Source organism: Cervus elaphus, chromosome 33, assembly GCF_910594005.1.
Source record: "Cervus elaphus chromosome 33, mCerEla1.1, whole genome shotgun sequence".
Lineage (NCBI taxonomy): Eukaryota > Metazoa > Chordata > Mammalia > Artiodactyla > Cervidae > Cervus > Cervus elaphus.
In genome coordinates, this window is record NC_057847.1 from 70,345,590 (window position 1) to 70,372,188 (window position 26,599).

Consider the following 26,599-nt stretch of genomic DNA (forward strand, 5'->3'; position numbering starts at 1 on the left):
TCTTGTCTGGAAAATCTGATGGACAGAGGAGCCTGGTGGGCTACAATCCACGGGGTTGCAAAGAGTCAGACACGACTTAGCAACTAAACAACAAATTTTTCACGTCACTGTTTCTGAATAGGTGATAAGAGATTTAGTATAAAACTCAAATAGGACAGAGTTCACGGGGAAAAGAGAATTTCCCTTCCTCTCCTGCTCCTGGCTCCCCAGCTCCCTGTATCTGAGGTAACACTGTCATCTAATTCTCAGTTCTTTCCAGAAATGAAGCATCACTTAAAACAAGGGAAAGCAATAGCACACCCAACCAACTGGTTATTATTTGTCATGAAAATGCGATCAGGAGAAATCTTTAACAGCATACATTGCTCTACCGGTGAGTAGGGAAAAAATTTTAATTTATATTCAAAGTATAATTCTAATTCACTAAAAAAATACACATTAAAAACATAGAGGAAATATGTCCAAAAGTGGCTGTTTCTATATTGTTAGATTAAGGTTGACCTTTTTTCCTCTGATTGATCAACATTTTCAAATAAAACTTTAAAGATGTTCTAAACTGAACACCTATTTCACAACCAGGAAAAAAAAATTACTCTACTGTTCTATCGTGTATTATTATTAATACTGACACCAAATCTGAAAACCACATCCAGCTTCAGAATGTAACTTAAAGGTTTTCCATACCTCACATTTCCCAAATGGAATTGTGGAAAATACAAATTATAACCATAAGCTGACAAGACTTTTAAATGAGCATTTCATGTCTTTCATCATCAAGCTATTGTTACTCTTTTCAGAGTAATCGCCTGGGGAGATTACACATTTATTCTCAAAGGTAAAAAAAAAAAGGGCAAAATAATACATTATTTTCTAAAGAAAGAGCACTTAGACCTAGGCACTGAGGCTTCCTTTTCGTGCAGGAAGGCTGGGGGGTGAGGAGTGGGTGGCACTGACTCGGTTCTGCCGGGCTCTGGCCCTGAGTGCTTAGAGAAGGCCGGAAGCTCGCCTCTGGCCCTTGCGCGGGGTCACCGCGCCTGTGGGTCCAGACCCTGCGGCTGATACACAGCACACACGGGGCAGAGGTCATCTCGGAGCTTCCCACACAGAGCTCAGAAGCTGCCGCTCCAAAGCCACCAAGGCAGTGACAACCTCGGTATCACTTTTAGTTCGTCATTCGCTCTCTGGAGCTATGTGAAGTTTGACATTTATGGTCAGCACTGGCACAAATGAGGAAGGACTCTGAGTCTGGAAAACTGGAACTAAGGAAAACACAGGGCAGTGGGTGTGGCACGGTCTACCCCGAACGCTGGCATTAGAGACCGGGCATGCGCGTGCGGCAGGCACGGTCTACCCTGAACGCTGGCATTAGAGACCGGGCATGCGCGCGCGGCAGGCACTGTCTACCCCGAACGCTGGCATTAGAGAGTGGGCATGCGCGTGCGGCAGGCACGGTCTACCCTGAACGCTGGCATTAGAGACCGGGCATGCGCGCGCGGCAGGCACGGTCTACCCCGAACGCTGGCATTAGAGACCAGGCATGCGCGCGGCAGGCACTGTCTACCCCGAACGCTGGCATTAGAGACCGGGCATGCGCGCGCGGCAGGCATGGTCTACCCTGAACGCTGGCATTAGAGACCGGGCATGTGCGCGCGGCAGGCACTGTCTACCCCGAACGTTGGCATTAGAGAGTGGGCATGCGTGTGCGGCAGGCACTGTCTACCCCGAACGCTGGCATTAGAGACCGGGCATGCGCGCGCGGCAGGCACAGCCTACCCCGAACGTTGGCATTAGAGACCGGGCATGTGCGCGCGGCAGGCACGGTCTACCCGGAACGCTGGCATTAGAAACCAGGCATGCGCGTGCGGCAAGCACAGTCTACCCCGAACGCTGGCATTAGAGACCGGGCATGTGCGCGCGGCAGGCACGGTCTACCCTGAACGCTGGCATTAGAGAGTGGGCATGCGCACCCGGCAGGCACGGTCTACCCTGAACGCTGGCATTAGAGACCGGGCATGCGTGTGCGGCAGGCAGGGTCTCCCTCACACACTCACTTGAGGTCAGCTGCTGGGCAATCCCCACAGACAGAAACCTCCTGGAATGTGGGTGGGGGGGCGGGAGCAGAGGCTTCTGCGATTTAAATCAAAGGGCTACTTGGAAGCTATGACCCTATGATCTTCCCTGACAGGAGAACTCCAGCAGGGAACTCACAGAGAGGTCAACGACTGTCCTGATGGCCTTTTCTTTCCTCTTGATGAAGTCATCATCCTGCAAGACAAGAATACACAGGGATGAAACAAATCCTGCGTAAAGACTGAAACTCAATTAGACTGCTCAGCAATCTGTCCTATAAACTGACTTCTCATCACAGCTTTGTCTGAAAAAGTCTCAATTTTCTAACATATTGGAATACACTAAGCATGAGGAAAGTGAGGGCCTCTGTCAAGGGCTCCAAAACAGGTCCCTACAGCTGGTGAGAAAAAGGGGACCACAGAGTGTAGAGGCGAAGACAAGTGTTCTCAGTTCAAGTCCTCTGAGTTCTGAGGCCTTAGCAAGTTACCTCACCTCCAAGCCTCGGCTTCTCCACTTGGAAACCAGGGAGCAACCATGAGGATCAAGAAGCAGAAGGCATGTAGTGCGCTGGGACTGGAATGTAGCAGGTATCTGACAGAAATCGGCAGTTATTGTTGCTGTGATTATTACTCAACTGCTACTATAGGTGTGTCATCCTAAGCAGATGGTCTCTTGAAAAGCTTCATACAATTATACAGAAATATGCTCATGTTCCGGAGAAGGCAACTGCACCTCACTCCAGAACTCTTGCCTGGAGAATCCCATGGACGGAGGAGCCTGGTAGGCTGTATTCCATGGGGTTGCAAAGAGTCGGACACAACTGAGCGACTTCACTTTCGCTTTGCAGTTTCATGCATTGAAGAAGGAAATGGCAACCCATTTCAGTGTTCTTGCCTGGAGAATCCCAGAGATGGAGGAGCTTGGTGGGCTGCTGTCTACGGGCTCGCACAGAGTCAGACACGACTGAAGCGACTTAGCGGCAGCAGCAGCATGCTCATGTTCTTGTAATTTAATAAAAGGTCTGGGTCAAGTACCAAAATTGAGAGAAAAGGACAAAATTATAGAGCTGGCACTCAGTGCCCATTCAAAGACGGCAATTCAAATGAACCAGGAGGTCCAGGTTCAGTGCTGACCAGGTGGGCGCAGAGATGCCATACAGTTGGGGAGGAGCACAGGGGAGCCTGAGCTTACTCTGCCTCTTCCAGGGGGTCCCTAACTGTGCGCTCAGGTTCTCAGCTGGACAAGAAGAGAGCAGAACACTGACCTCAGGCAGACTGTAGGTTTTCTGGAACTGGGATATGGAGTAGGAGCGGATGTAGTCACCCATCTCTTCTTTTGTTTCTATGGCTCGCTTCACCAGCCACTGGGGAAGAAAGTGCAGAAATGTGAGCTGATGGGGATGAAACACGGTGAAGTAAAGGGTAACGACCAACTCAGAGATGGCACAGGTCCTGAACCTGAATCACAGAACACGAACTAACCAGGTTTCAAGCGACCATCAATACACACTGCCCTGCAGGGAAGACAGCTGCTGGTCATCTGGATGCTGAGGTCAGGGGGACTGGAGCCGACAGCCTCAGAGGAACCTTGGAGCCTTGCTCCAGGTGCCCAGGCCTCAGTTTCCTTCTCTGCTAAAGTGGGGGGCAGAGTATCATTTCTTTTCACCTCACAGAGCGACTGCGGGAGCACATGAAACAGAAGTACCAGATGGCTCTGTAAACACTGGAGCCCGACACAAACGCAGCTGCTCCCGAAGCCTCCAGCGTCTAACGGCAGGCCTTAACAGGACTCTCTTCATCGTGTGCTGCTTGTGCCACAGACCACAGGAAGGAAAGAGATCCAGTGAGAATACCTAGCGGAACCCTCGTCTGATAGGTGAAAGAATCCCGCGGACATTCAGATTTGAGACCAGGTGTGCCAAGGACAGGCCTCAGACCTCAGGGGTAGCTTAGCGCTCACAGCATCCATGGAACACTGTGAGGTAACAGCACTGACCGCGTTTCACAGAACTGGACGCTCAGAGAGATGACATCAGTGATCCACAGCCAGCAGCTGCTGGCCACAACCTGGAGGGTCCACCACCAGGCCACGGCACGTCTGGGCTTCATGCATTGTTTCCCAGATCCACAGAGCGGACATGTGCAAGGAGCCGCTCTTCGCGTCTGCTGACCTACAGCTCCAGGGAGCTGAAACACACACCTGCACACACCCACACTCTGTGGTGGGCCCAGGCCCTCTGAGCGTGAGCGTGCAGAGTACAAAGACAGCCTCTACTTCCCCTCCTGGCTGTGCGCGCGTTCCCGTTATCACTGGAGACCTCTGTGGAGGGGTGCCATGCTCCCTTCAGGGAGCTACAGCATCTCAGGGGCAGTTTCTATACAGTTGTTGTGCTGCCCCAGAGGGCACAGCTGCACGCAGCACAGGGCTCCTGCTCAGAATGGCGGGCAACTCAAGAAAAGGACATGCCAGGAAGCAGCTGTCCGCAAAAGCAGTGGCCACAAGTACCTCTAAGAGCACTCTTCTGTTGCTAGAACCCTCCATTTGTTTCTATCACCCCACTCCACCCCAACTCCAAACAGTAACCGCAGGCACTGCCTAAAATCCAGGGGTGCAGGGGCAGAGGATCAGATGACATTTGAGGCTACTCCAGCCCCTCACCCACACCCCAGCATGGACCCTGGACATCTCAGGAGGCTGACTCATTCTCAACTCAACTTCACTCTGCTTTCCTTCCCATCTGGAGATCTACTTTCTGGCCTTTCATAGTTGTTGCCTTTTCAAATCTGCCTCTGTTAATTAGATCTACACTGAGTTATTACTTGGCGGGATCCTGGAGAACGTGCTCTGATGAGGAAGGCAAAACCCACTGGTTCACAAGATTCCCTCAGACTCACCATGGCTCTGTCTCAGGAGTTCCCAACCTGAAGAGCTGAGGAGGGAGCCTCTGGGATAGCCAAGCTCTGCCGCAGGCCCCTAGCCTTCAAGAAAAATATCTACCTTCACAAGATTCACACGCCCCATGTAGCAGAAAAACATGAGACCTGGAACTAAGTAGCCTGAAGCCAGTTCCACCGTCCCGCTGCATTCAGAGTCACCATAGTTGTGCTAAACGGCAAGAACTAGGGTGGTGGACCTCAGACCCACCCAAGAGGCCGCTTCAGTGGGTCCCAGTGACTGGTCCACAATTGTTCCTTCACTGGTATCCAACAAAACAGGAAACAAAACCACAGGCATGTGGTGAGTTTCTCACAGTGCTAAATGTATTCAGTGGGAAAGACTGTTCTTTATTCTCAGAATGAGGGTTAAATGGCCTTTCTTTCAAGAAATGATAGAAAAAGCAAAATAACTGTTACTTTTAACAATGTCCTTGCCTGCCAAAATACAGGTGGCAACCACAGATCAACCTCCATTTTTGCTTTAAAATTTTGCAGGTCCACAAAATTAAGATGGCTGGTAACCATTAGCTGAGGCTCTCACATCCAGACAGGAAGCCCTCAGGCATTCCATTCGGAACACAGACCATCAGATACTCGGGATACCCAAACCGACTGTAGAAAATCACCTTCACACCCTTCTCATACGTGGACTATCATTTTGGTCCTCCAAGTTCTAGCACAGGGTTGAGTAAAGTCTAGTCACAAGAGATCCAGGTTGAGGCAGAAAAGCCAACAACTTCACAATATGATACTGTTAGAGGTTTCTGTAAGAATTTCCACAGGGTTCCTACTTCATATTTTCACAAAAGGATGGGGGTACCATCCTCTAATGAACGTACATGTCAAATCCTGAGTTGAAGTACTAGCCTCAAATGTACAAATTTCATTTACAAATCAGTTCAGGGGAAGATTCCCAGTAGTAACTACCACAGAAACAACTACATAACACTTAGAGAAAGCTCTTACTGAAATGTGCTAGCCCTTCAGCCACGTGCTTTACCCACATTAACTTATTCAACTTTCATTCCATCAGGTAGATGCTATTATGATTTTCCACTTAACAGGTAAGAAGTTAAGACATCTGCCCAAGATCAGACAGCTGGAAAGTGGCAGAGTCAAGATGTGAACCCAGAACGTCTCCAGAGTCCAGGCTCTTAACCGCTACACTACATGACCTTCACAGAATCACTGAACTTCTTCAGCAGGGGCTGTGTGGCTTTCCTCTGGGTGGCTGCAAGGTGGTGGAGGGGGAAAGTTCAGGCTTAAAGACAAGGAAAAATTTAGAGGAATCCGCCTCTCCACTCACTAGTTCTCTGCCCTTAAGCGAACTGATTAACCTCAATGAGTCACACTTTTCTCAAATTAAGACTGGGATTACAACAGATGCCTCAAGGAACTCTATTAGGATCCGAGGCTAAGCCCTGTCCACATAGCAGGCAACAGAGTGAGTCCTTTCCCTCCTCCTCTCTCCGTGGTACCCGGAGGGAAGGCTGAGACACAAAAACCACACAGAATACAGGGACTGGTGGCATGAGCCACTTCATCACGGGGCCTCAGAAAAAAGCCGGGGTAGAGATTAGTCTCCTGTCAGAAATGCAGTCCTCAAATAAGGACTGAACGCCTGCAAAGTGCCAGACATTCCATGAGGGGCCAGAGACCCAGGGCTGAGCAGGATGGCCCTGACACCTGCCCACGAGAGACGGATAAACAACCAGACACTTTGGTGCACGTGGTCACAAACGTGGTAAGGAAGATCCCTGTGAAGGTAGGGAATATGCTGGATAAGAGAATACAGCAAAAGAACCTGCTCTAGATCTGGGGGTCAGGGAGCTTTCTTGAGGAGACCTGCGAACTGAGAGCTGAAGGATGAAGGAAAGAAGGGAAGAGCTTCCCAGGCTGAGAGAAAGGCCCTGTGACAGGAAAGTAGTATGTGGGAGGAAACGAAAGACAGCCAGAGGGGCTGGAACATAAAGAACAAAGAAAAGCAAAGAATAAATTGAGGCTAGAGGGAACCAGAGCATGGGGGCCTCCCAGAAGAGCAGTGAAAAGCTACCTGTGGGAAACATTCAAAGATCAGAACAGGTGACTGAGTGGAATGAAGGCAGGTTGAACACTGGCAACATTCCGAGGATAACACTGGGGAGTGCACTCACGTTCTGTGGCCACCAAATTCACGCCACGGCCATGAGATCCAGGATCCAGGCCCAAGAGCCCGGGAGCCAGACCCATTACAGGAATGCCAACGCTCAGAGGACAAGAAACCCCTCAGACGCGCTCACCTGGACAACAGGAAATATGTGAATAAAGTCCATCCCCTGGATCTGGTGGGGCTCCAGCTGGTGTGGACACTTCATTCTTGGCAGGACGGAGACGATTTTTTCCGACAGAGCTCTGCTCAGAGGAAAACAAGAAGCCAAGAGTGAGAACACACTACGTGACTCTTCAGACATCTCTACCGTCCAGGCCGCGCTCCAGAGGGACCCGGGGCTTCCCAATCCCAGACCAGGACCACACTTCTCCTGGCCGAGAGCAAAGTGAGAAAAATAAGCACAATTTAGACCTGTGTGCATGTAAGGCCACGTAAGGAAAATTGCATTCACCTTTAATTCCAAGATCACGTTCGTCCTACTTTTTGTAAGAAAATATTTTGTTTCTTCACGAAGTTATGGTGGTGTCTGAGGTAGTAGCTATTTTTTTTTAAACATCCTTACATGGTAAAATAAAAAGTTATTAGTGCTACATGTTCTACATTTCACTGTGTTGTCTTTCTTTTCTCAAAAGTCTGGAAACCACTAGGTTAAACATTTTTTTAAAATGTTCTAAGTATCATTCGTGCATGCTTAGTTGCTCAGTTGTGTCTGGCTCTTTCGTGACCCCGTGCACTGTAGCCCACCAGGCTCCTCTGTCCATGGGATCCTCCAGACAAGAATACTGGAGTGGGTTGCCATTCACTTCTCCAAGGGATCTTCCTAACCCAGGGGTTGAACTTGGGTCTCATGCATTGCAGGCGGATTCTTTACTGTCTGAGCCAGCAGGGAAGTTGAAAAATCATCCGCGCAGCAAATTAATTACCAGACTTTGTGCCAGGCGCCCAGAATATTAAGACAAAACATGAGGTCTCAGGCTTGTGTGGGAGAAAAAACTGAAGTTTCTACTCTGTTAAAGAAATATTGTTGAAATAAACAATAACCTTTAATTTTTCTACTCTAAAATTAATCCTAGATTTGGAGGAACCACTCTTTTTCCAGAGAAGAGGAGTTTTCAGCTTCTCACAAGGGACATGATCTCTCTCCTCCACCTGGCTTGGTCCTCCCCTGAAGTGGCTGGAGGAGAGCAGGAGGCAGGCTCTCTGAGGCCCAGAGCATAACTGACCTCAGTCGGGAGGTGAGCACCCTCCCCCACTGGATACCCAGCTGAGCCCTGGCCCGGGTGGGACAGTTTTATGGCAGGAGTGAAAGAAGGACTTGTGTGCAAGTTCGTTTCACCACAGATTTAAATCTGTGATCAGTTGCTATTTGATCTCCGATTGTCTGGTTTCTATTTCTTATATCTTTGTTGGATCAGATTCAAGAGGAGAGAGAACAGAGGTTTTCAGTGGGCTTGCTAACCCACAAAGTCATGGTACATAGACTAGGAACTCCAAGAAACAGTCCAAGCTGTGGCCTTGTGGAGTCATATGGAGAAATGGGGGCTCCTGGCTCAGCCTACATGGACAGTTTAGGTTATATTCCCATCTAAGACATTAAAAAATTTCAGCCAGAGTGGCCTCATCTAAAAGTATCAGATTATTTTCTAACAGATAAAGGCAATGGTTACAAGGTCAGCAGGTTCTTACTAGAGGCTTCAAATACAGCAAGTTTTGGGTCTATCTACTGAAAAGGTATCTCTTGTGCAAAGAAATCTTGTACACTTTTGTCTTCATGCAGTTCCACAACCCTTTCCAGGAGACAGACACCCATAAGACCAACACTTAACTCAGGCCTGGATATGAGAAAATATCTAACTTAAGTTCCCCTGATCATGTTTCATGCCCTCGCTCTTGGTAGGAAATAAGTAACCTTGGAACAGAAGCCAAATGCCTCCCAGAGAAGGCTCCCCAGAGAACACACTACACAACCATGTTTATATCTACAGTAGCTTCACAGGGCGGGACCAAGCTTAAAACTGCTGAGTGGAAACAGTCATAATCATAACATGAAGTCCAGTATGTTAAGAGAAAAACATGTGGAGAGGAGAAGTCTGCTCCCTTACTGCACACTCACAGAAGGCAGGACTACCCACCTTCCAGAGGGGAGGATGCGGGAGGACGTGTTCACTGCAAACAGAAGCGGGGTGTGATTCATCCAAAAGGCCTGAGGCGTGGAAGCAAAGTGTCATCTGACTCGCAGAACCCCTGCGGGCCCTCCTTTCTGAGTAGCTCGTCCTCAGGACACAAGTATCTTCTCTGTCCCAGTAGGGAAGCCTGTGGTTGCCCAGCTCCTCCTGGGGTCTGAATGGGACAGTTTGGTAGAAAAGACTGACACACCCATTTGGCAACATTATCTAAAGCTCTCTCTCTGATAAGTTTTTACTTTTTAATTTAATGTCCGTAAGACTCCCATGTCTTGTTCCTTAATTTCTCTGAAATTTGTGAGAGGAAGAAATGGGTAGTTAATTGGCTCTGCTCCCCAGATTCCAAGCTTATCAAGTGAAGATGGTCACACTCCGGCTTCCAGTCCTTGCACAGGCAGGCCTAAGAATTCACTCACTCCGGAACCACCTAGCCAAGTCACGTTTTGGTTTGGCAGGAGGAGAGCTCCCTCTAGTGGCTACAGATTTGTGGCTCTATGCAGGGAGGGTTACTGATAGCACAGAACCATTCAGAAGCTTAAAAATTAGAGGCTGGGGCACCAACATCATCCAGCCAACCTTCCACCTTCAGGCAAGTTTCTCCCTGGCGACTCCTCAGAGATGGCCCACTCTCCCAGTTCATAAAGGCCCTGAGGGAAGGATGCCCAGGGTCATCTTGCAGTTTACAACCCTGTTAAGCCTGCCTCCCAGGAATGACGACCAAGCGTGCAGCATCAGCAGCGTGTAGAAGCGGAAGGCACTGTTACTGCAAAGGGGTGGGGATGCGGGAGAAACAGATCGGCCTGGGGGCAAAAGTCAGGAAGACTTCCTGCAGAAACCTACCAGTCTCCATTGGGCTTTTCCCTGGAGCTCAGAGTGGATCCTCTGACTTTCTGAAAATCAGGGAAAATGACAACTGCAGAGGTCACCAGACAGGTTTCCCAGTCTATGCTTTTAACACACATACTTTTCATTACTGGAGGTAAGTTTGGTTCCTTTAGTTTTCTAAGAGTTCAATGCACTGTCTCCTCCTCCACTGCAAACAGTTTGGAAGAGAGTGAGTTAAACCAAGGTCTAAATTCCAAGTTCCATCACCCACTCTGGTACTTTTGGCAAGCTACCCAGTCCCTCTGGTCCAACACTACCATCATAAAATGAGGGATAATCTCTGTCCTGCCTATTCAAGGGTCGCTATGAAGGTTAAATAATAAAGTGCATGGGCTCTCTAGGCACACAGGTGCCTAATAAATGTGTGTTGATGTGTGTTGTAGAAATGAACTCGGTTATAAGCCTAAAATCTTATTTATGGACCTTGGAACATAGCACTCTGAGGTGATAGGACTTTAGGACAAACTGGGGATGCAGAGGGCAAGCTCAGGGAACCCATGTGAAAGAAGGATCAAGAAAGAGGATGAGACCCCAGTGGAGGCCCATCCACAAGTGAGGCCCATCTGTGCCCCAATGGAGCACAAATGGAAGATAAGCACGCCCTATGGGGCAAGTGTGTACCTCAGAGATGGTGCTGCCCCCTCGCATCAGCTGAGATGCACAGAGGCCCTGCAAGCACACGGCAAGATTAGTCTGAGCGGTACCAAACCAGAAACTTCGTGGGAGGACCCCAAACACAGAACACAGGCTCAATGGACATGAGTTTGAGCAAACTCTGGGAGTTGGTGATGAACAGAGAGGGGTGGCATGCTGCAGTCCACGGGGTCACAAAGAGTCGGACACAACTGAGTGACTGAACTGATTTGAACCAAACCAGAAACTTCGTGGGAGGACCACAAACACAGAACACATCCCAAAACCAAACAGAAAAGATTTTTGGATAATTCAGTGCCCTGTGGCTATGACATTTCTCCTACAGATAATAAAGACTCAACTGCCTGATGAATCTGCTAGGAGTCTACTGGGTCTTTACAAGTAAACTCTGTCCCCAGCTTTGCTTTCACATCAAGTACTTACCAGGAAAAATAACACACCCTTAACTCCTTAACCAAACCCTGTGGGGGCAGATGCACTTCAGAACTCACAATTCTTTAGATGCTGCACCTTAGTAGATTAAGGGGTATATACTATGTATTATGTAAGACCCACTGAAATCCACAGCAGCACGCTATCATCAAAGAAATGAGTATTTCTGTAGTAAAACTTATGAATATTCACATAAGTGGGATCAATAAAGACCATAAATAACCTTAAGTCAGTCGTCATGTTTTACTTCCAATTAAAGTTTTATATCCACACTTGAAAGAAAGAAAAAAAAAAAACCACCAACATTTTCACTGTTTTTTAGATTTCAGAAATACAGATTGAGAATCTTAGCCCACAAAGAATGCAAAAGAAAGAAATCCCAGAACATCAGAGGTGCCACATGTGTAAGAGGCAATCAGCTCAAACTGGAACAGAAAGAGGCTTCAGCTAAGAGTGTACTTGAGAAGGCAGAGAATTCATGTTAGTCAACAGACTGATTAAGAAGCTGGCTGATCTCAGCTACAGGTGAAAGTACATGCTTCTTTGTCAATAAGGAAAAAAGGCAATCAGAAACGCAAAGGGAAAAAAAGCTTTGTAAACATGAAGCAAAATGCAGAGTGCTTGCTTCTCAATGACTTGCAGAGACCACCTCCACTCCCTCGAGCCAAATACTTCACAGTCACGCTCCACGCTCCTCTCCCTCACACTCTAAATCCAACATGCCATGAGACCCTGCTGGTTCTACCTTTCAAACAGATCCAGAATGCCACCGCTACTGGCCCAGGGGGGCTACTGCGACACGCCGAAGCAGCTCCCGACTGCACCTTCACCCCTTTAATTCAGTATTCAGGCGGGGGCTCCTCCTTAAACACAGAACACGCTGTCTTCCTCCCCTGCTCAACGCCCCCTCCATGGATTTCCCACCTGACGCAGGGTAAACCCCAAGCCCTTAACCTGACCTACAAGGCGCTACCTGGCCTGTCCCACGACCTCTCTGCACTTCCGTCTGCTGCTGCCCCCTCCCCACGGCCCCAGCCCCCTCCACACTACACTCTAGGCCCGCTTCTGCGAGGGCCTTCACACTGGCAGTCCCCTCTGCCTGGAACCCTCATCCCTCAAGTCTTAACTCCAGCATCACTTTCTCAGTGAGGCTTACACAGACTTAAACCACAGCTGCCTGCCACCCTACATCTCTCCTCATACCCTTTCCTGGGTTTAGTTTTTTTTCATAGCACATATGTCTACACATACTGTACTTACTTATTAGATTAGTTTTTGTCTGTCTCCTCCAATAGACTCTAAGCTCCATGAGGGTAGCACATTTTTCATTAATGCATCCAGAACATTATGAATTTGCTGAGTCAATGAATAAATGAAGAGATTGCTTTTGACTGTAATATTCAAATATTCTCCTTTAAACAGCACCATTATGGTCCAGAAAATTATTGTTCTTTTTCTGACCCCATCACAAGTCTTAGTCCTTACTGCAAATACTGTTTATAGATTTACTTTTAGAATCTACCTGTAGATAAAGCATGGACAACTTAACTGCTACTATAGAACAGACTATAAACAGGAGAAACTACTTTATATTAATGGGTCAAGAAATAAAAGCTTAAGTAGAGCAAAATTATGCAAGCGATTATAGAAAAGATAAAAATTAAGAGTGGAAGTTGGAAGACAAAGGGGATGTAGTGAGTGGTACAGGTGAGCCAACTTCCTCCTCTCTTTGGATTTGAATGAAACAGTGTACACAAAGGTGGAGACATATTAGTGACCACGATGAAGAATCTAAAACCTGGACAGTCAAAGATGACTCTCTCCAGGGAATAAAACTAGGGTGTAAAACGGGAAAGGGGAGAGACATCAGCTGCATGTTTTGCTCCCTTTGGTAGTATTTAAATGTTTCTTGTACCTTCACGAATGTAACACCTTAATAAAAGAACAGGACTACACTCCCCTGCTGGCGTGAACTGGATCACTGGGAGTAGAGCCACACACCTGGACTCCACTGCACCCGCCCAGGTGAACGTCTCTCTGTGGGTGGCTGGACATGACGCCACAGCCCCGCACACAGGTGTCAGGAGGCAGCGCCCGTATTCATGGCCGGGCACTGATGACGGCATTACTGTGTCAGACAGCATCAACTCCTTAACAGGGAGCCAAGGATGCCTTTTGGTCTTAGTGTTAAGGGTTCTGGTGATTCCCAGGGACTTGTTTTTCTTCTACTATATGGAAAGTATAAATTGGATAATTTATGTTTTCTTCTTTTCGTGTTTTTTCCTTCTTTTCAGCCAAATCTGTGTCCCATCCTTAGGCAAACAGGGCCTTTTGGCTCCTCACAGTTGTGTTCCTTACCCACAACTCTGCCTTTCCTTCCCTTTTTTACCCCTTTTGCTCTGCTTCACTTTTCCACTATTACTGCTCTCTCATGCATCATAAACCATCTTTAGTCCATTTAGGGGAGGACAAGGCTTCAGAAAAATGAGTAAGTAAATCACAGAATCCTATAGATCTGAGATCACAAACCCTCTTTCTATACATAAAGGAAGGCTTGCCCAAGGTCACACAGCTGCCCACTGGCAGGGCTGGGCAAAACTGGGATCCCAGTGATCTCATGAAATCACCAAGTCCCTGGTGAGCTACAGAAGATCAGCCAGGGCACTCTTCCTGGATGTCTTTGGCAAGGACACAGGCAAAGTGAGGCTCTGCCTTATGCAGAAGCAACAGGGAGGGAAAGATTCCCCTCCCTTCAACTATCCAAGTTCCATCCAAATTCAATGCCTTTGGAAGGAGATACTCAAGCAATCAACAGAAATTCTGATCAACAAAAAATGCCAGAAATAGCCTATTAACATTATAATAATATTAGATGACTCTCATGTGTTATCTGTGTGACCTTGGCTTCTTTTAGTCCATGAGTGAAGCATCTAACACAACCTTTGGCACACAGCAAATGCTCAAGATTTATCTCCTTTCTCACTGTTCAGGCTCATCTATGGAAAGCCCAATAACTTACATTTTCTGACCTATTGTAGAGTTCTCCTGAAAGAGTAAATCAACATCCACGTCAAAGTTGCAAGTGGTGATGCACCAGGTCATTCCTCCCACCACCTGCAAGACATAAAAAAATACCTGTTTTCTCTTCCTAGTTTGGGAAGAAGTGTAAGGCAGAAAAAATAGAAACAGTTTTTATATACAAAACTGTGTATCCTCAGAGAGAGACAGTATGTGTCCTGGCTCCATCCACTGCAACTCATCTAAACAGCTGCTGCTGCTGCTAAGTCGCTTCAGTCATGTCCAACTCTGTGTGACCCCACAGACGGCAGCCCACCAGGCTCCCCCGTCCCTGAGATTCTCCAGGCAAGAACACTGGAGTGGGTTGCCATTTCTGTCTCCAATGCGTGAAAATGAAAAGTGAAAGTGAAGTCGCTCAGTCGTGTCTGACTCTTAGCGACCCCATGGACTGTAGCCTACCAGGCTCCTCCGTCCATGGGATTTTCCAGGCAAGAGTACTGGAGTGGGCTGCCATTGCCTTCTCCCATCTAAATAGCACTGCTGGATAAAGCTTTCTGCCAGGACAGGAACAGTCTGGATCCACACCGCTTAGTGTGGTGCTGCCAGCCACACATGGTTACTGAGCACTTGAAACATGTGGCCAGGGGACTGAGAAGCTGCCTTCTAAGACTAAATGGATGTGTGATGCATAGATTCTCTTTATACCAATGGGGACGGACATTAACTCTCAGCTGAGAGAAGCCTTAATCCAGTTACAGTCAAGTGCAAGACGGCAGAGGAATTACGAGTTTTATGGACCAGATATGTGGGTAGCAGGGGAGACATTCTGTGGCTTGTTACTTAATTTCCATACATCCCATTTTTTCTTCTGCCTAAAGGAGATGAGAATCTGTACTCTTATTTTGCCATGGGACTTCTCTCAGATGCAAATGAGACAAGGGCTAAAAATCCCTTTGAAACAAAACCTTCATAGACACTGCTTGATCTCAGAAAAGATCAACAATGAATCTTATCCCTGGCTATACTGTAGACTCATGCGAGATGCCTAATAAAATACAGATTCCAGTCCCAGCCCACACCTAACAAACCAGAATTTCAAAGGCTGAGACCTACACATCTGTATTACAAAAGAGCCTGTTACTTGGAGACAGGGCTTTGGCCCACTGCAGAACTCAATGCTTCCTTCTACCAGGAAGCTTGCCCGGCATGTCCCGGTTGATCTGGATGCCTCACTTCTGTGCACAGTCATTGAGGCACTTAATGAATCACGCCATTTATTCCATGTGCACTGGCTTACTGTCTGTCTTCCCTACCCTGCAGAAGTCAGGCTCTTTGAGTACAAGGTCTTTGTTCTTATCCTTGTGCTCTCAACCCTACTTCTATTCCTTATGTGTAAGAACTGTTCAAGGTTCTGCCGAATTAAATGACTTCATCCAACAGCGACTTCTTCCTTCTCCAAACCTAGCATTCAGAGCCCAGAGAATACCTGGCAACTCACTATCTGTGAGCATCCCAACTTGGGATGAAAGTGAAAGTGAAAGTTGCTCAGCTGTGTCCAACTCTTGGTGACCCCATGGACTGTACAGTCCATGGAATTCTCCAGGCCGGAATACTGGAGTGGGTAGCCATTCCCTTCTCCAGGGGATATTCCCAACCCAGGGATTGAACCCAGGTCTCCCGCATTGTAGGCAGATTCTTTATCAGCTTTATCAACCTGGGATAGCTCCCTATTAACTCAAATTACTTTATCTTACAAGCTTTATCTTCCCACCCAAACTTTAAGCTCCTTGAAAGGAGAAACTATTTATTTTGCTTATTTGTATTTCTCAAATCTTCGTGCACAAAAGGACTTGAAGGTGTATTTTACTGATACATGAGTATTTTCTTTTAATAGGAAACAAACACTTCCATAGTGAATCTGAATCCTGGAGAAATGCAACATGGATACATAGAAAGAAAAATACAATCTCTTCTTCCTTTCCATGGTAAACCATGACATCCTGACAAAGAATACCCTAATGGTTAGGAAGATTTCCTCTTACCTTGTCAAAAGGTGATAAGCCCTTAATTCTTGCCCTGAAATACCCAGCTGCAACCAAGAGCTCCAGAATTTCAGTCAACTTGACATTCTGCTCTTCATCTTCTCTTGTTTCTACCTAAAACGAAAGCAAAAGGCTGGTAAAAGCTACCTTGAATAAAGGAACACCAGGTATATTCCCTGAGAGCACGGACTCACTGCCAGGGAGCATATGATCCTGGCAGCTATCACTGTGTTCATGCAGCAGCCTGGCGGACACAGCGCTGCCAGAGTCACAGAGAACAAGGTTCCGGCTCAACAAGCGGTTAACCATCACAGATGGGGGAGAAGACATGCACGGGTCTATCAGGTTCAGCAGGTGCTGAAGGAATCCAGGGAAAGGAAGACTTCAGCACACTTACCACCCCGTTCTCTAACACGTGACTTATATAGCAGCTTCTCAACTGCATTACAAACTCCTTTCAGATGGAACACGTGGTTGGTTTTGTTTGAACTTTACACTCATCTTGGTTCTAGAAATTACCAACAAGAGGGGCAAGAACAAAGAATTCAATCATGTGGCTCCCTCTGCTCTTTGATCTCTATAGCAAATACAAGGAAGGCTTTCAACACAAGACATATTACAGGGTGATTACTACCATGTAACAGGGCTGCCTTAAAAATAATATTTACTTGATACATTTAAATAGGGGTTTGATTTAAACATTCTTTATTTCTATCCTACCTTCACTCCAGGCTGTTAACTCCAAGTTCAATACATCTAATTAGACTAGTACTTTTGCCTCCATACACTTTACTGAACTGTGCCTTTCCTGTCTTCCATTATTGCAGAAAATAAACAACTGCCTCTCTATAGAAAACAATGTCAAGATATCCTGGTTCATAGCCTCATATCCACCTCTGACTATTCCCTTTAGCTAAAAATGCCTGCTAAATCTTCCTTAATTATGCAACTCACATTTATCCTATCTTCCATTTGCATGTCATGCCAGGACAATGGCAACTGCCTCTCAATCTTTCTTCCCTATTAGCCTATCCTGCTCATTCCTTCCTAAATCACAGCTTTCTCAAAACCCCTCTTTAGTTGAGCACCCAGCCCTCATCATTAAGGCATCACTCATTGACTACCAGCTAAGTTCCATATGTCTTGGTTTTGCATTCAGATCTTGGGTTGCAACCTATCTTTTCAGCTCCATCCTTTACCTCCCACCAAAACAATCCAGACACAGCGGTGGCCATCCCTTCACTGCTCTCCTGATATTCTCCAACCGCCCAGACACCACCTTCAAACTCCAGCTCCCATTCAATGTCATCTCTGCAGCTTAAAATGGTCATTCCTTTGCATCTCTATTTTATTTATAGTCTGTTATTCATACAATTACCAACTTCTTCTGAGTGGCATGCCTGTCTTTCCAAATAGACTGTTAGCTGGTTGGGTGGGGGGTGGCATATATTCCATCTATTCGCCACCCATGTTTATCTCTCTGTTCTGAACAGCGTTAGGCTCCAAGGACACACTTATTAAATATGGAATGACATGCTTAACCATCAATCACACAAGCTCCATGACCTAAGCCAGTCACGGATTAACAACATGCTTTCACAATCATGACACTGATAATGGAAAGTCAAGTTTATTTTAAAGTACAAACTTTCAGGAGGAGCACACATGTTAACACATCATTGAACATGGAATTATTAAAGAGACTGTTTATCTCCTGCAACAGGCAGTGATGGAGGGGAAAGCCTTGTGACACTGCTCATTTCACTTCCTTCTCAAATGACCCTGGTCCAGGCTAGCAAAGATTCTGAAGGTTAGCATTCACTAATTCCTAGGAGACATGCAAAAATATTAATTATTCACACCTTCTCTTCCTTGCAAAAGGTCTGTGATGGTTGAGAACCATCTACAAGTCGAGAGATTCAAATAAGAGAAAATAAAGAACAGCTATGGTTCACAAAAATAGAACAGAAAAGGAAAATGGGATAATATAAGTATTTTCTTAAAACTCCTGGGATGTAAAAAAAGGAATCCTTCATTTGTTCAACCACGTTATCATGAAGACCCTTCCAAGAAGAGGACAATAGATCAGGACAACCCGGGAGGGTCCTCCCTGCCGCACCTTGTACCTAGTGGGCACCCACTGCCCACACCTTGACGAGTGCACGGCCCACGCTTCCCATCCACCCACCCCTGGAATGGAGAAGTGTACTTCTGCAATGCACCCTGTGAAGTAATTTTCTTGCACAAGACAATGAATGGGGAATGTTAAGACACCAAATCCACTTCATAGGTTAGCATTAAAACAAAATGCAAAAGGGTCACTAGCTAATATGCAGTGAATGAAAGAATACTCTAGCTTGAAGCCATAAAACATCACCAGGCTGGGTAATACACCCAACTCTTAAAACTAAAATTCTAATAAAAAGGAATGCTGTGAGCTCTTAAACTAGGAACACTAAACTGTCAGTTGCCTTGGACCATAGTTCATGTAAGCTGGAAGGCAGGGCCACATCTAGCTATCTTTCTTTCCTTCACATACAAAAAAGCTTTTACAAAATTACATTTAATGAAATAACCAGACTAGTCACAGCTTAATGACACATACTATTCATATTCATACATACTAGTCTTTGAACTAAGTGAATCCTGTTTGCCTCTTAATTGTCAGGAACTTGGAAAAGCGACAAATTAGACCCAGTCTCCTGACAGTGAAGGGTTAAACAAAGGACAGAGGAGGTGCAAGTTGTTTTTTTTCTAGAAAGACCCTACTGGTGGTACACTGGGGCAAAGAACTGAAGGGATTTAAGTTAGAACCTGGGAGACCAGACAGAGTCCACAGCAAAGTGCCAGGCAAAAAACCTGATGAGAGCCTAGAACTTAAAAAGGCAAAAAAGAAATATCAAATCAAATCACAGAACAGATTCTAGTCTTCACAAACCCTGGTCCATCAAAGCAACTTGCATGTCAAGTGTTACCTAACAGAAGGGTTCTGACATTACACTTGCTAGGTTTTCTGAAGATGATGAAATGGATTTGCATTCTGGGAACAAACACTGACAGATTAAGTCTGTTCTGCAATCACTACATCTCCAGCTTTTATGCACAGAACAGTGATCCCTCAATAAATGGTACTAGTGGGATTTAAGAACTAAGCATTTGGGGAGTAAGGCAAAGAAGCAAGACTGGCCCCAGGCAGTTAAGTGTGAAGGGACCACGCCCCATGTCAAGGAATCAGTCCGTCTGACAAACACCTGCTTCAGAACCTTAGGAAGGGGACAGAGGCGCAGTATGGACTCCATTTCTTTCAAGAATCTGGTAAACTAGACTAGCTGTTGAGTAAATCAACTGGAACAGAGCACTGATGCAAACCGTCTAGCTAAGTAATCTTTGCAGCCAAAAGGAAATGCACTTTTCCTCTCCTCCCAGGTAATGTGTGCATAAATCCAGAAACCGCTGATCACCCTGTCCCTCGGGATCGACTGAGTACTTAATAACAAACACCTCTGGAAGGAGAGGCACGCGCTCTACCTTCTGGAGAAGCAGCGACGTTTCCGCCCGGCCACTCAGCACGGAAGGAGAGCGCGTCTCCACCGCGGATACCGCGGTGCGCTGACCCGGCCGGACACGACCTGGCGCGCGCCCGGCTCCCAAACTTCCTCCAGCCAGCCTGGCCCGGCGTGGGGACAAACGCAGGGAGGCGATCCCCCTGACACCACGGCGGCGGGTGCCGGCCGCCAGGACCCCGTGGGCCCGGGGAGGCGGCGGTAGGCGCCACAAGGTCACCGCCCCTTGCACAACCCGAGCCTGGACCGTCCCAGCGCGCGTCTCGTGACTACTGGGCGCAGGAGCCTCTGTCCTCGAGGCGAGCCGAGCGGCGCCGGGGTCCGGGGAAGACTGCCGGAGGGAGCCAGAGAGGTGGGACCCCGGGCCCCAGGGCGCCTGGGGCAGCGTCGGGGCTGGCACTGGCCCGGGAAGGCTCCCTCCGTCCCAGGAGACCCGGCACCGTTTGAAGTTGGTCTCCGCCCATGTCCACACTGGGGAACTAGCTCGGCCCCCAGCGGACAGGGCCGGTGCTTGGGGAGGCGGACACACCTGAGAAAGGAGGCGGGGAGCCCTAAACGCTGCCGGATCCCCCAGTGCCTGCGACGCCGCAGGCTCGGCCCTCGCTCGGAAACCCGGACGTGTCAGGGAGGGAGGAGGGGTTCCTTACCTCCGGGAGACCCTGGCCTTCCGGCCCCTTTGACAACCCCATGATCCCGTCGGGCCGCCGTGGGGCGGCAGCGAAGCCCGCGGAGCGTCCGGGGGAAGCTGTCCCCGGCCCCGAAGCTGCTACCGGGGTGGAGAGCAGAGCGGAAACTTCCTCCGCCGCCGCCTCCTCCGCCGCCGCCGGGAGCCTGGAGCGCAGCGGCTCGGCGGAGCATGCGCGCTGGGGCGAGAGCGCTGCGCGACTGCGCCTGCGCGAGGGCAGCCCCGGGCGAGGCCCGGACCCACGCCGGCGAGGAGGTGCAGTTCAGCGCGCCCGGCGCGGTCCTCGTTCCGCGTAGCTTCGCGCCCCGGCTCTGCGTGTTCCTCAGAGGTGCTTTGTAAAGGGATCATTCCTCAATCTTGGGGAAGGTTTGCATCCTGCCTCCCCTCTCTGCCTCTCACGGGCATCGGATGCCCCAAGTGGGTTTGGTCCTCTCCGCGAGCCGGACTTCGGAAGCCCGGTTGCTCCCGGATCAAGGTTTGAGCAATGATCAACTTGGCGATTCAGACCCGGGCTGGTTCTAGTTCAGAATCGGGGTGTCCCCTGAGTTACACGCACTTGGGCAAACTTCTTGATATACGGACCGGGGAACCGAGTCCCCCAAAAAGGATTCCCTCCGTCCCTCCACGCAGTGAGTGCGTCGTGTTCACTCACCCTAACTACCCTCCGTTTCTTGTTCTTCCTGAGAGGAAAGTCATCTCTGAGGATGCGACTCCTGTAGTGATGTCATTTTAGTTACACCATTTACCTGAAGCACACCTTGTCTGTCCCAGAGAATGGCATTTATATAAAGGAGTTATGTACCTAGCCACAAGCCTTGGGCACCGGCTCTATAATTATTATTTTTTTTCTTCTTTAAGGGATGAAGAAAGAGGTGACATGTGAAAACTTTTCCTGTAGAAAAGTTTCCTCTGTGAGGGCGTTGGGTGGGAGGGGCCGAGTGAGGAGTGTGAGGTTGTGAGTCCCTTGAACTCAAAGAGGTTGTGTGTGTATGTATTCCTCTCTGTATCCCTAGCATCTTAAAAAGCAGGTACTCAATGTTTGCCTTGAAGAAATTCTCTGCGACTTTTGCACTCCTCCCGGGCATTTTCTTGACAGAGGAGAGATTTCTCTGGAACCAGAGTTTACAAGAGGTTGGAAGCATCGTATGAACGACCATTTCCTTTTAAAATATACTTAGTAAATATTGATAACGATATTTAGCAGTAAGTTGAGAAATTTGAATATGCAAATTATGGTATGAGGCCAGTCTTGCCTGTGTTGTGTGGCAGTTTACCCTTATTCACTGTGAAGCCAGGGATACAATGTCTAAGGTGCCCACTCTCATAACTTCTTCAGTTCAGTTCAGTTGTTCAGTCATGTCCGACTCCTTGCGACCCCATAGACCGCAGCACGCCAGGCCTCCCTGTCCATCACCAACTCCCGGAGTTTACTCAAACTCATGTCCATTGGGTCGGTGATGCCATCCAACCATCTCATCCTCTGTCGTCCCCTTCTCCACTTATTTTCAATCTTTCCCAGCATCAGGGTGTTTTCCAATGAGCCAGTTCTTCGCATCAGGTGGCCAAAGGATTGGAGTTTCAGCTCCAGCATCAGTCCTTCCAGTGAATATACAGGACTGATCTCCTTTAGGATGGACTGGTTGGACCTCCTTGCAGTCCAAGGGACTCCCAAGGGTCTTCTCCAACACCACAGTTCAAAAGTATCAGTTCTTTGGTGCTCAACTTTCTTTATGGTCCAACTCTCACATCCATACATGACTACTGGAAAAACCATAGCCTTGACTAGATGGACCTTTGTTGGCAAAGTAATGTCTCTGCTTTTTAATATGCTGTCTAGGTTGGTCATAACTTTTCTTCCAAGGAGCAAGCATCTTTTAATTTCATGGCTGCAGTCACCATCTGCAATGATTTTGGAGCCCCCCAAAATAAAGTCTGTCACTGTGTCCATTGTTTCTCCATCTATTTGCCAAGAAGTGATGGGACCAGATGCCATGATCTTAGTTTCTGAATGTTGAGTTTTAAGCCAACTTTTCCACCCTCCTCTTTCACTCTCACCAAGAAGCTGTTTAGTTCTTCACTTTCTGCCATAAGGGTGGTGTCATCTGCATATCTGAGGTTATTGATATTTCTCCCAGCAATCTTGATTCCAGCTTGTGCTTCATCCAGCCCAGCATTTCTCATGATTTATTCTGCATATAAGTTAAATAAGCAGGGTGACAATATACAGCCTTGATGTACTCCTTTTCCTATTTGGAAACAGTCTGTTGTTCCATGTCCAGTTCTAACTGTTGCTTCCTGACCTGCATACAGGTTTCTCAAGAGGCAGGTCAGGTAGTCTGGTATTCCCATCTCTTTAAGAATTATCCACAGTTTGTGGTGATCCACACAGTCAAAGGTTTTGGCATAGTCAATAAAGCAGAAATAGATGTTTTTCTGGAACTCTCTTGCTTTTTTGATGCTCCAGAGGATGTTGGCAATTTGATTTCTGTTCCTCTGCCTTTTCTAAAACCAGCTTGAACATCTGGAACTTCACGGTTCACGTACTGTTGAAGCCTAGCTTGGAGAATTTTGAGCATTACTTTACTAGCGTGTGAGTTATTTTTGTAGGCTTAAAACTGTCCTTCCCTGAGATGGCATAGGATGAGGGGGACTAAAGGTAGATAATTTGTAGCCACTGTTGAATGACCAGGCAGGTACTGATGCCAAGGGACATGTAGCGCTAACTCCCACAGCAGAAAGCTGTATTTAAAGCAGCCTGGGGAACAGGGCCTGAAGAATAATAGGAATCAGGTAGGCCACACAGGAGTTTCTTGTTGTAAATGCCTTTGTCATACTTTAAATAAACATGAGCAGCTATCTTTCCCAGTAAGAAACCATACGGTTTTACTGTCTGTATAGACGAACAGTAGCCCTTGCTGTAACCAAGAAGGGGAATTGTGAAGTCTTGAAGCAGAAACTTGGAAGGCAGCTATGGGTGTTTAGAAAAATAGAATGACACAATTTAGGATACATAGCACATTATTGGCAGTGCTGGAACTAGAGCCTCAGATTTCTGATTCACAGTGTCCTTTTATCCTTCTGTCATTTATCCATCCAACCATCAGTCCAACAAATATTCCTGACTATGTCAGAAGGAGATCTGTGGGGACTCAGATAAATGCATCTCTCCCTTTCTGGTTCAGGGTACCCATACACACATTTTACTTCCCAACTGGGATATTTGGGGATTAGGGATCAGTTTGTCCCTCCTCTGCACATCCAGTACAGAGATGTGTGATGTTCTTCTAAGTGTGAGATTGTCAGGAACCTTGCAAATGCTTTCCTTTTCTAGGTAAAAGGTTGCCATGGTAAAGAGCTTTCTGTTAGGGTCATCTTTATTCTGGGTGCATTTTTATAAAGCCTCAAACATGCTGTCCTCATGTTTCTTGCAGCTTTTCCACTCTAGGGCCCTTGCTGTAACCAAGAAGGGGAATTGTGAAGTCTTGAAGCAGGAACTTGGAAGGCAGCTATGGGTGTTTAGGAAAATAGAATGACACAATTTAGGATACATAGCACATTATTGGCAGTGATGGAACTAGAGCCTCAGATTTCTGATTCACAGTGTCCTTTTATCCTTCTGTCATTTATCCATCCAACCATCAGTCCAACAAATATTCCTGAGTTCCTTTAACATCAGTGACTCTCAAAGTTGGCTGCACTTTAGAATCACCAAGGGAGTTTTAAAAGTTACCAATACCTTGGGTTCCACCTCCAGAAATTCTGGTTTATTGGATCTGGAAGGAAACATGAGTATTGAATTTTTCCCTTGGAATATATTGTTTATACACAAAACAATGCAGGTATATGTACCTGGCAACGTGATATTAATTAGTGACTACATTGTTATTGTTAGGTTACTTTTTAAGGTTTACCGTGGCACACAAAATTTAAGATCCATAAGCAAGCTAAAAGTCTCTAAGTTAAGTGAATTCTTCTTGAAAATCCTTAATTGTAAGCTGATCTGTTCTCACACAGTAAAATTTTACAACACACATCCTATATTAAGCATATGTTATATTTCTGTAGTAAAAAATAAGAGGCACCAACAGTGCACCATTCATATACTCTTTTTTGTGCACCAAAAGTAGAGGCACAAGCAAACCTAACCCCCTCTGCTTTCAGACCCAACCCAGCATGTGCATTCGCACACACACACACACACACACACACACACACACACCACACACTCTTTCTGCTTTCAGACCCAGCCCAGCATGTGCATGCACGCACACACACACACACACACCACACACTCTTTCTGCTTTCAGACCCAACCCAGCATGTGCACGCACGCACACACACACACACACACACACACCACACACTCTTTCTGCTTTCAGACCCAACCCAGCATGTGCACGCACACACACACACACACACACACACACACGGATGAGTTCTACTGCATCTTTCCAAACATGATACTTTTATTAAAGCATTCCAACAATTTCCATCATTTTCACAACCACACTCTACTAGCAACATTAGCAAGGACTTGACAAAGATCCAGCTACACAGCAATGAACAAATGCTTGAGAACATCTGTTATAGTCTGTGTCTCCTGTAGAAAATGATATCCAACTTTTTCTTGATAAAATTGACATTATACATTTCTTATTTGGGGGAGGAAGTGAATTTTTAAAACTTCACAGGTGACTTCGGTGAGCAGCCAATTCGAGAACCACTCTTTTTGTGCCAGAGACTCTTTCCTGATGCTGGATACACTGCAGTTAGCAAACCAGACAAGATGATTAGTGGCAGCAATTAAGTATGTAAATTAGTTAGTTAGTGTTGGATAGATGTAAGTGGTCTTCAAGAAAAAGAAACAGTGTAATGTGATAGGGAATAATACGTTGGAGTCAGAGGCTCTTTTAGATCCGACACCATGTCCATCTTCTAGTTAAAGGGGTCAGGATAGTGTTCTTGGGAGACATTTGAGGGAAGACTCCAGTCTCAAGAAGGTGCTATGGGAAGATCTCAGGGAAGAGCATTCCAGACAGAAGGAGCATCTACGGTGTTCTGGAAACCTCTATTTGCCCCTCCAGACCCACTCTCACCCATCCCACCCCCACCCCCCTCACCTTGCCAGCTCCCGTCCAAGGCTGGCTGCTAAGGGTTCCTCAGCAGGGCCTGGGGCGTGGCTGACTAGGAGGTGAAGATCTGAAGTGTTGATTCTTGGGTTGGGGAATCTAGAGTGTGAGGCCTGGAAAGCAGAGTATCAGTAATAATTTGACAGACTGTATCAAGAACTGAAAAAATATCCTTGGACGTGATACTTTCACTACTAAGACTTAAGTACAAGATCTTCATCATAGGACTTCCCTGGTGGTCCAGTGGTTAAGACTTTGCCTTCCAACGCAGGGGGTGTGGGTTCCATCCCTGGTTGGGGAGCTAAGATCCCACAGTGCCTCACTGCAAGAAAACCAAAACAGAGTAGAAACAATATTGTAACAAATTCAATAAAGACTTTAAAAAAATGGTTCACATTAAAAAGAAACCTTTAAAAAAAAAAAGGTGGTCTTCATCATAATATTATTTATAAGAGAAAAACCTGGAAACCATGTAAATAGCCCACTAAAAGGGAATGGGCAAATACATTATAGTATATATGCTTTTGGTGCAACACCATGTTGTCAGTAAAAATGTTCACTGCAGCTGACCAGGAAGGGAAAGGGTAAGAGATGAGGCTATGTAAATATTCGTAATGTCTGCCTGTCAGAAAATCATTAAAACATTTAAAAGACAAACTAGGAACACATTCCTTACCTGTGACAAGAGTTCTTGTAAATGAGGAAGAAAAATTTAATAGAAAAATGAGCCAAAGACTTGACTAGAGAAATACTCAAAGCAATTGTCACTAAGTATATGAAAAGAAAAAAATCCAAAGCTTCACATTAAAAAGTTGTAACCTTTGCATGGAAGAAATAATGTTGTAAGGACAGT

General features: G+C 46.8%; 1 protein-coding gene across 2 annotated transcripts in view; it reads right to left on the minus strand.

Annotated features, from left to right (window-relative positions):
- The window catches only part of CCDC93 (coiled-coil domain containing 93), a 104,634-nt gene extending 83,847 nt beyond the window's left edge, over nucleotides 1-20,787 (minus strand). The window contains exons 1-6 of one of the 2 annotated variants that reach the window (XM_043894062.1): nucleotides 20,580-20,787; nucleotides 16,370-16,483; nucleotides 14,329-14,423; nucleotides 7,286-7,397; nucleotides 3,335-3,433; nucleotides 2,209-2,265 (exon numbers count right to left, since the gene is read on the minus strand). In XM_043894062.1, coding sequence (XP_043749997.1) covers nucleotides 2,209-2,265; nucleotides 3,335-3,433; nucleotides 7,286-7,397; nucleotides 14,329-14,423; nucleotides 16,370-16,483; nucleotides 20,580-20,621 — 519 coding nt within the window. In that variant the 5' untranslated portion in view covers nucleotides 20,622-20,787. The remainder of the gene's footprint in view (nucleotides 1-2,208; nucleotides 2,266-3,334; nucleotides 3,434-7,285; nucleotides 7,398-14,328; nucleotides 14,424-16,369; nucleotides 16,484-20,579) is intronic. The other variant, XM_043894063.1, reaches the window with a different exon arrangement.
- Nucleotides 20,788-26,599: the final 5,812 nt, after the last annotated feature.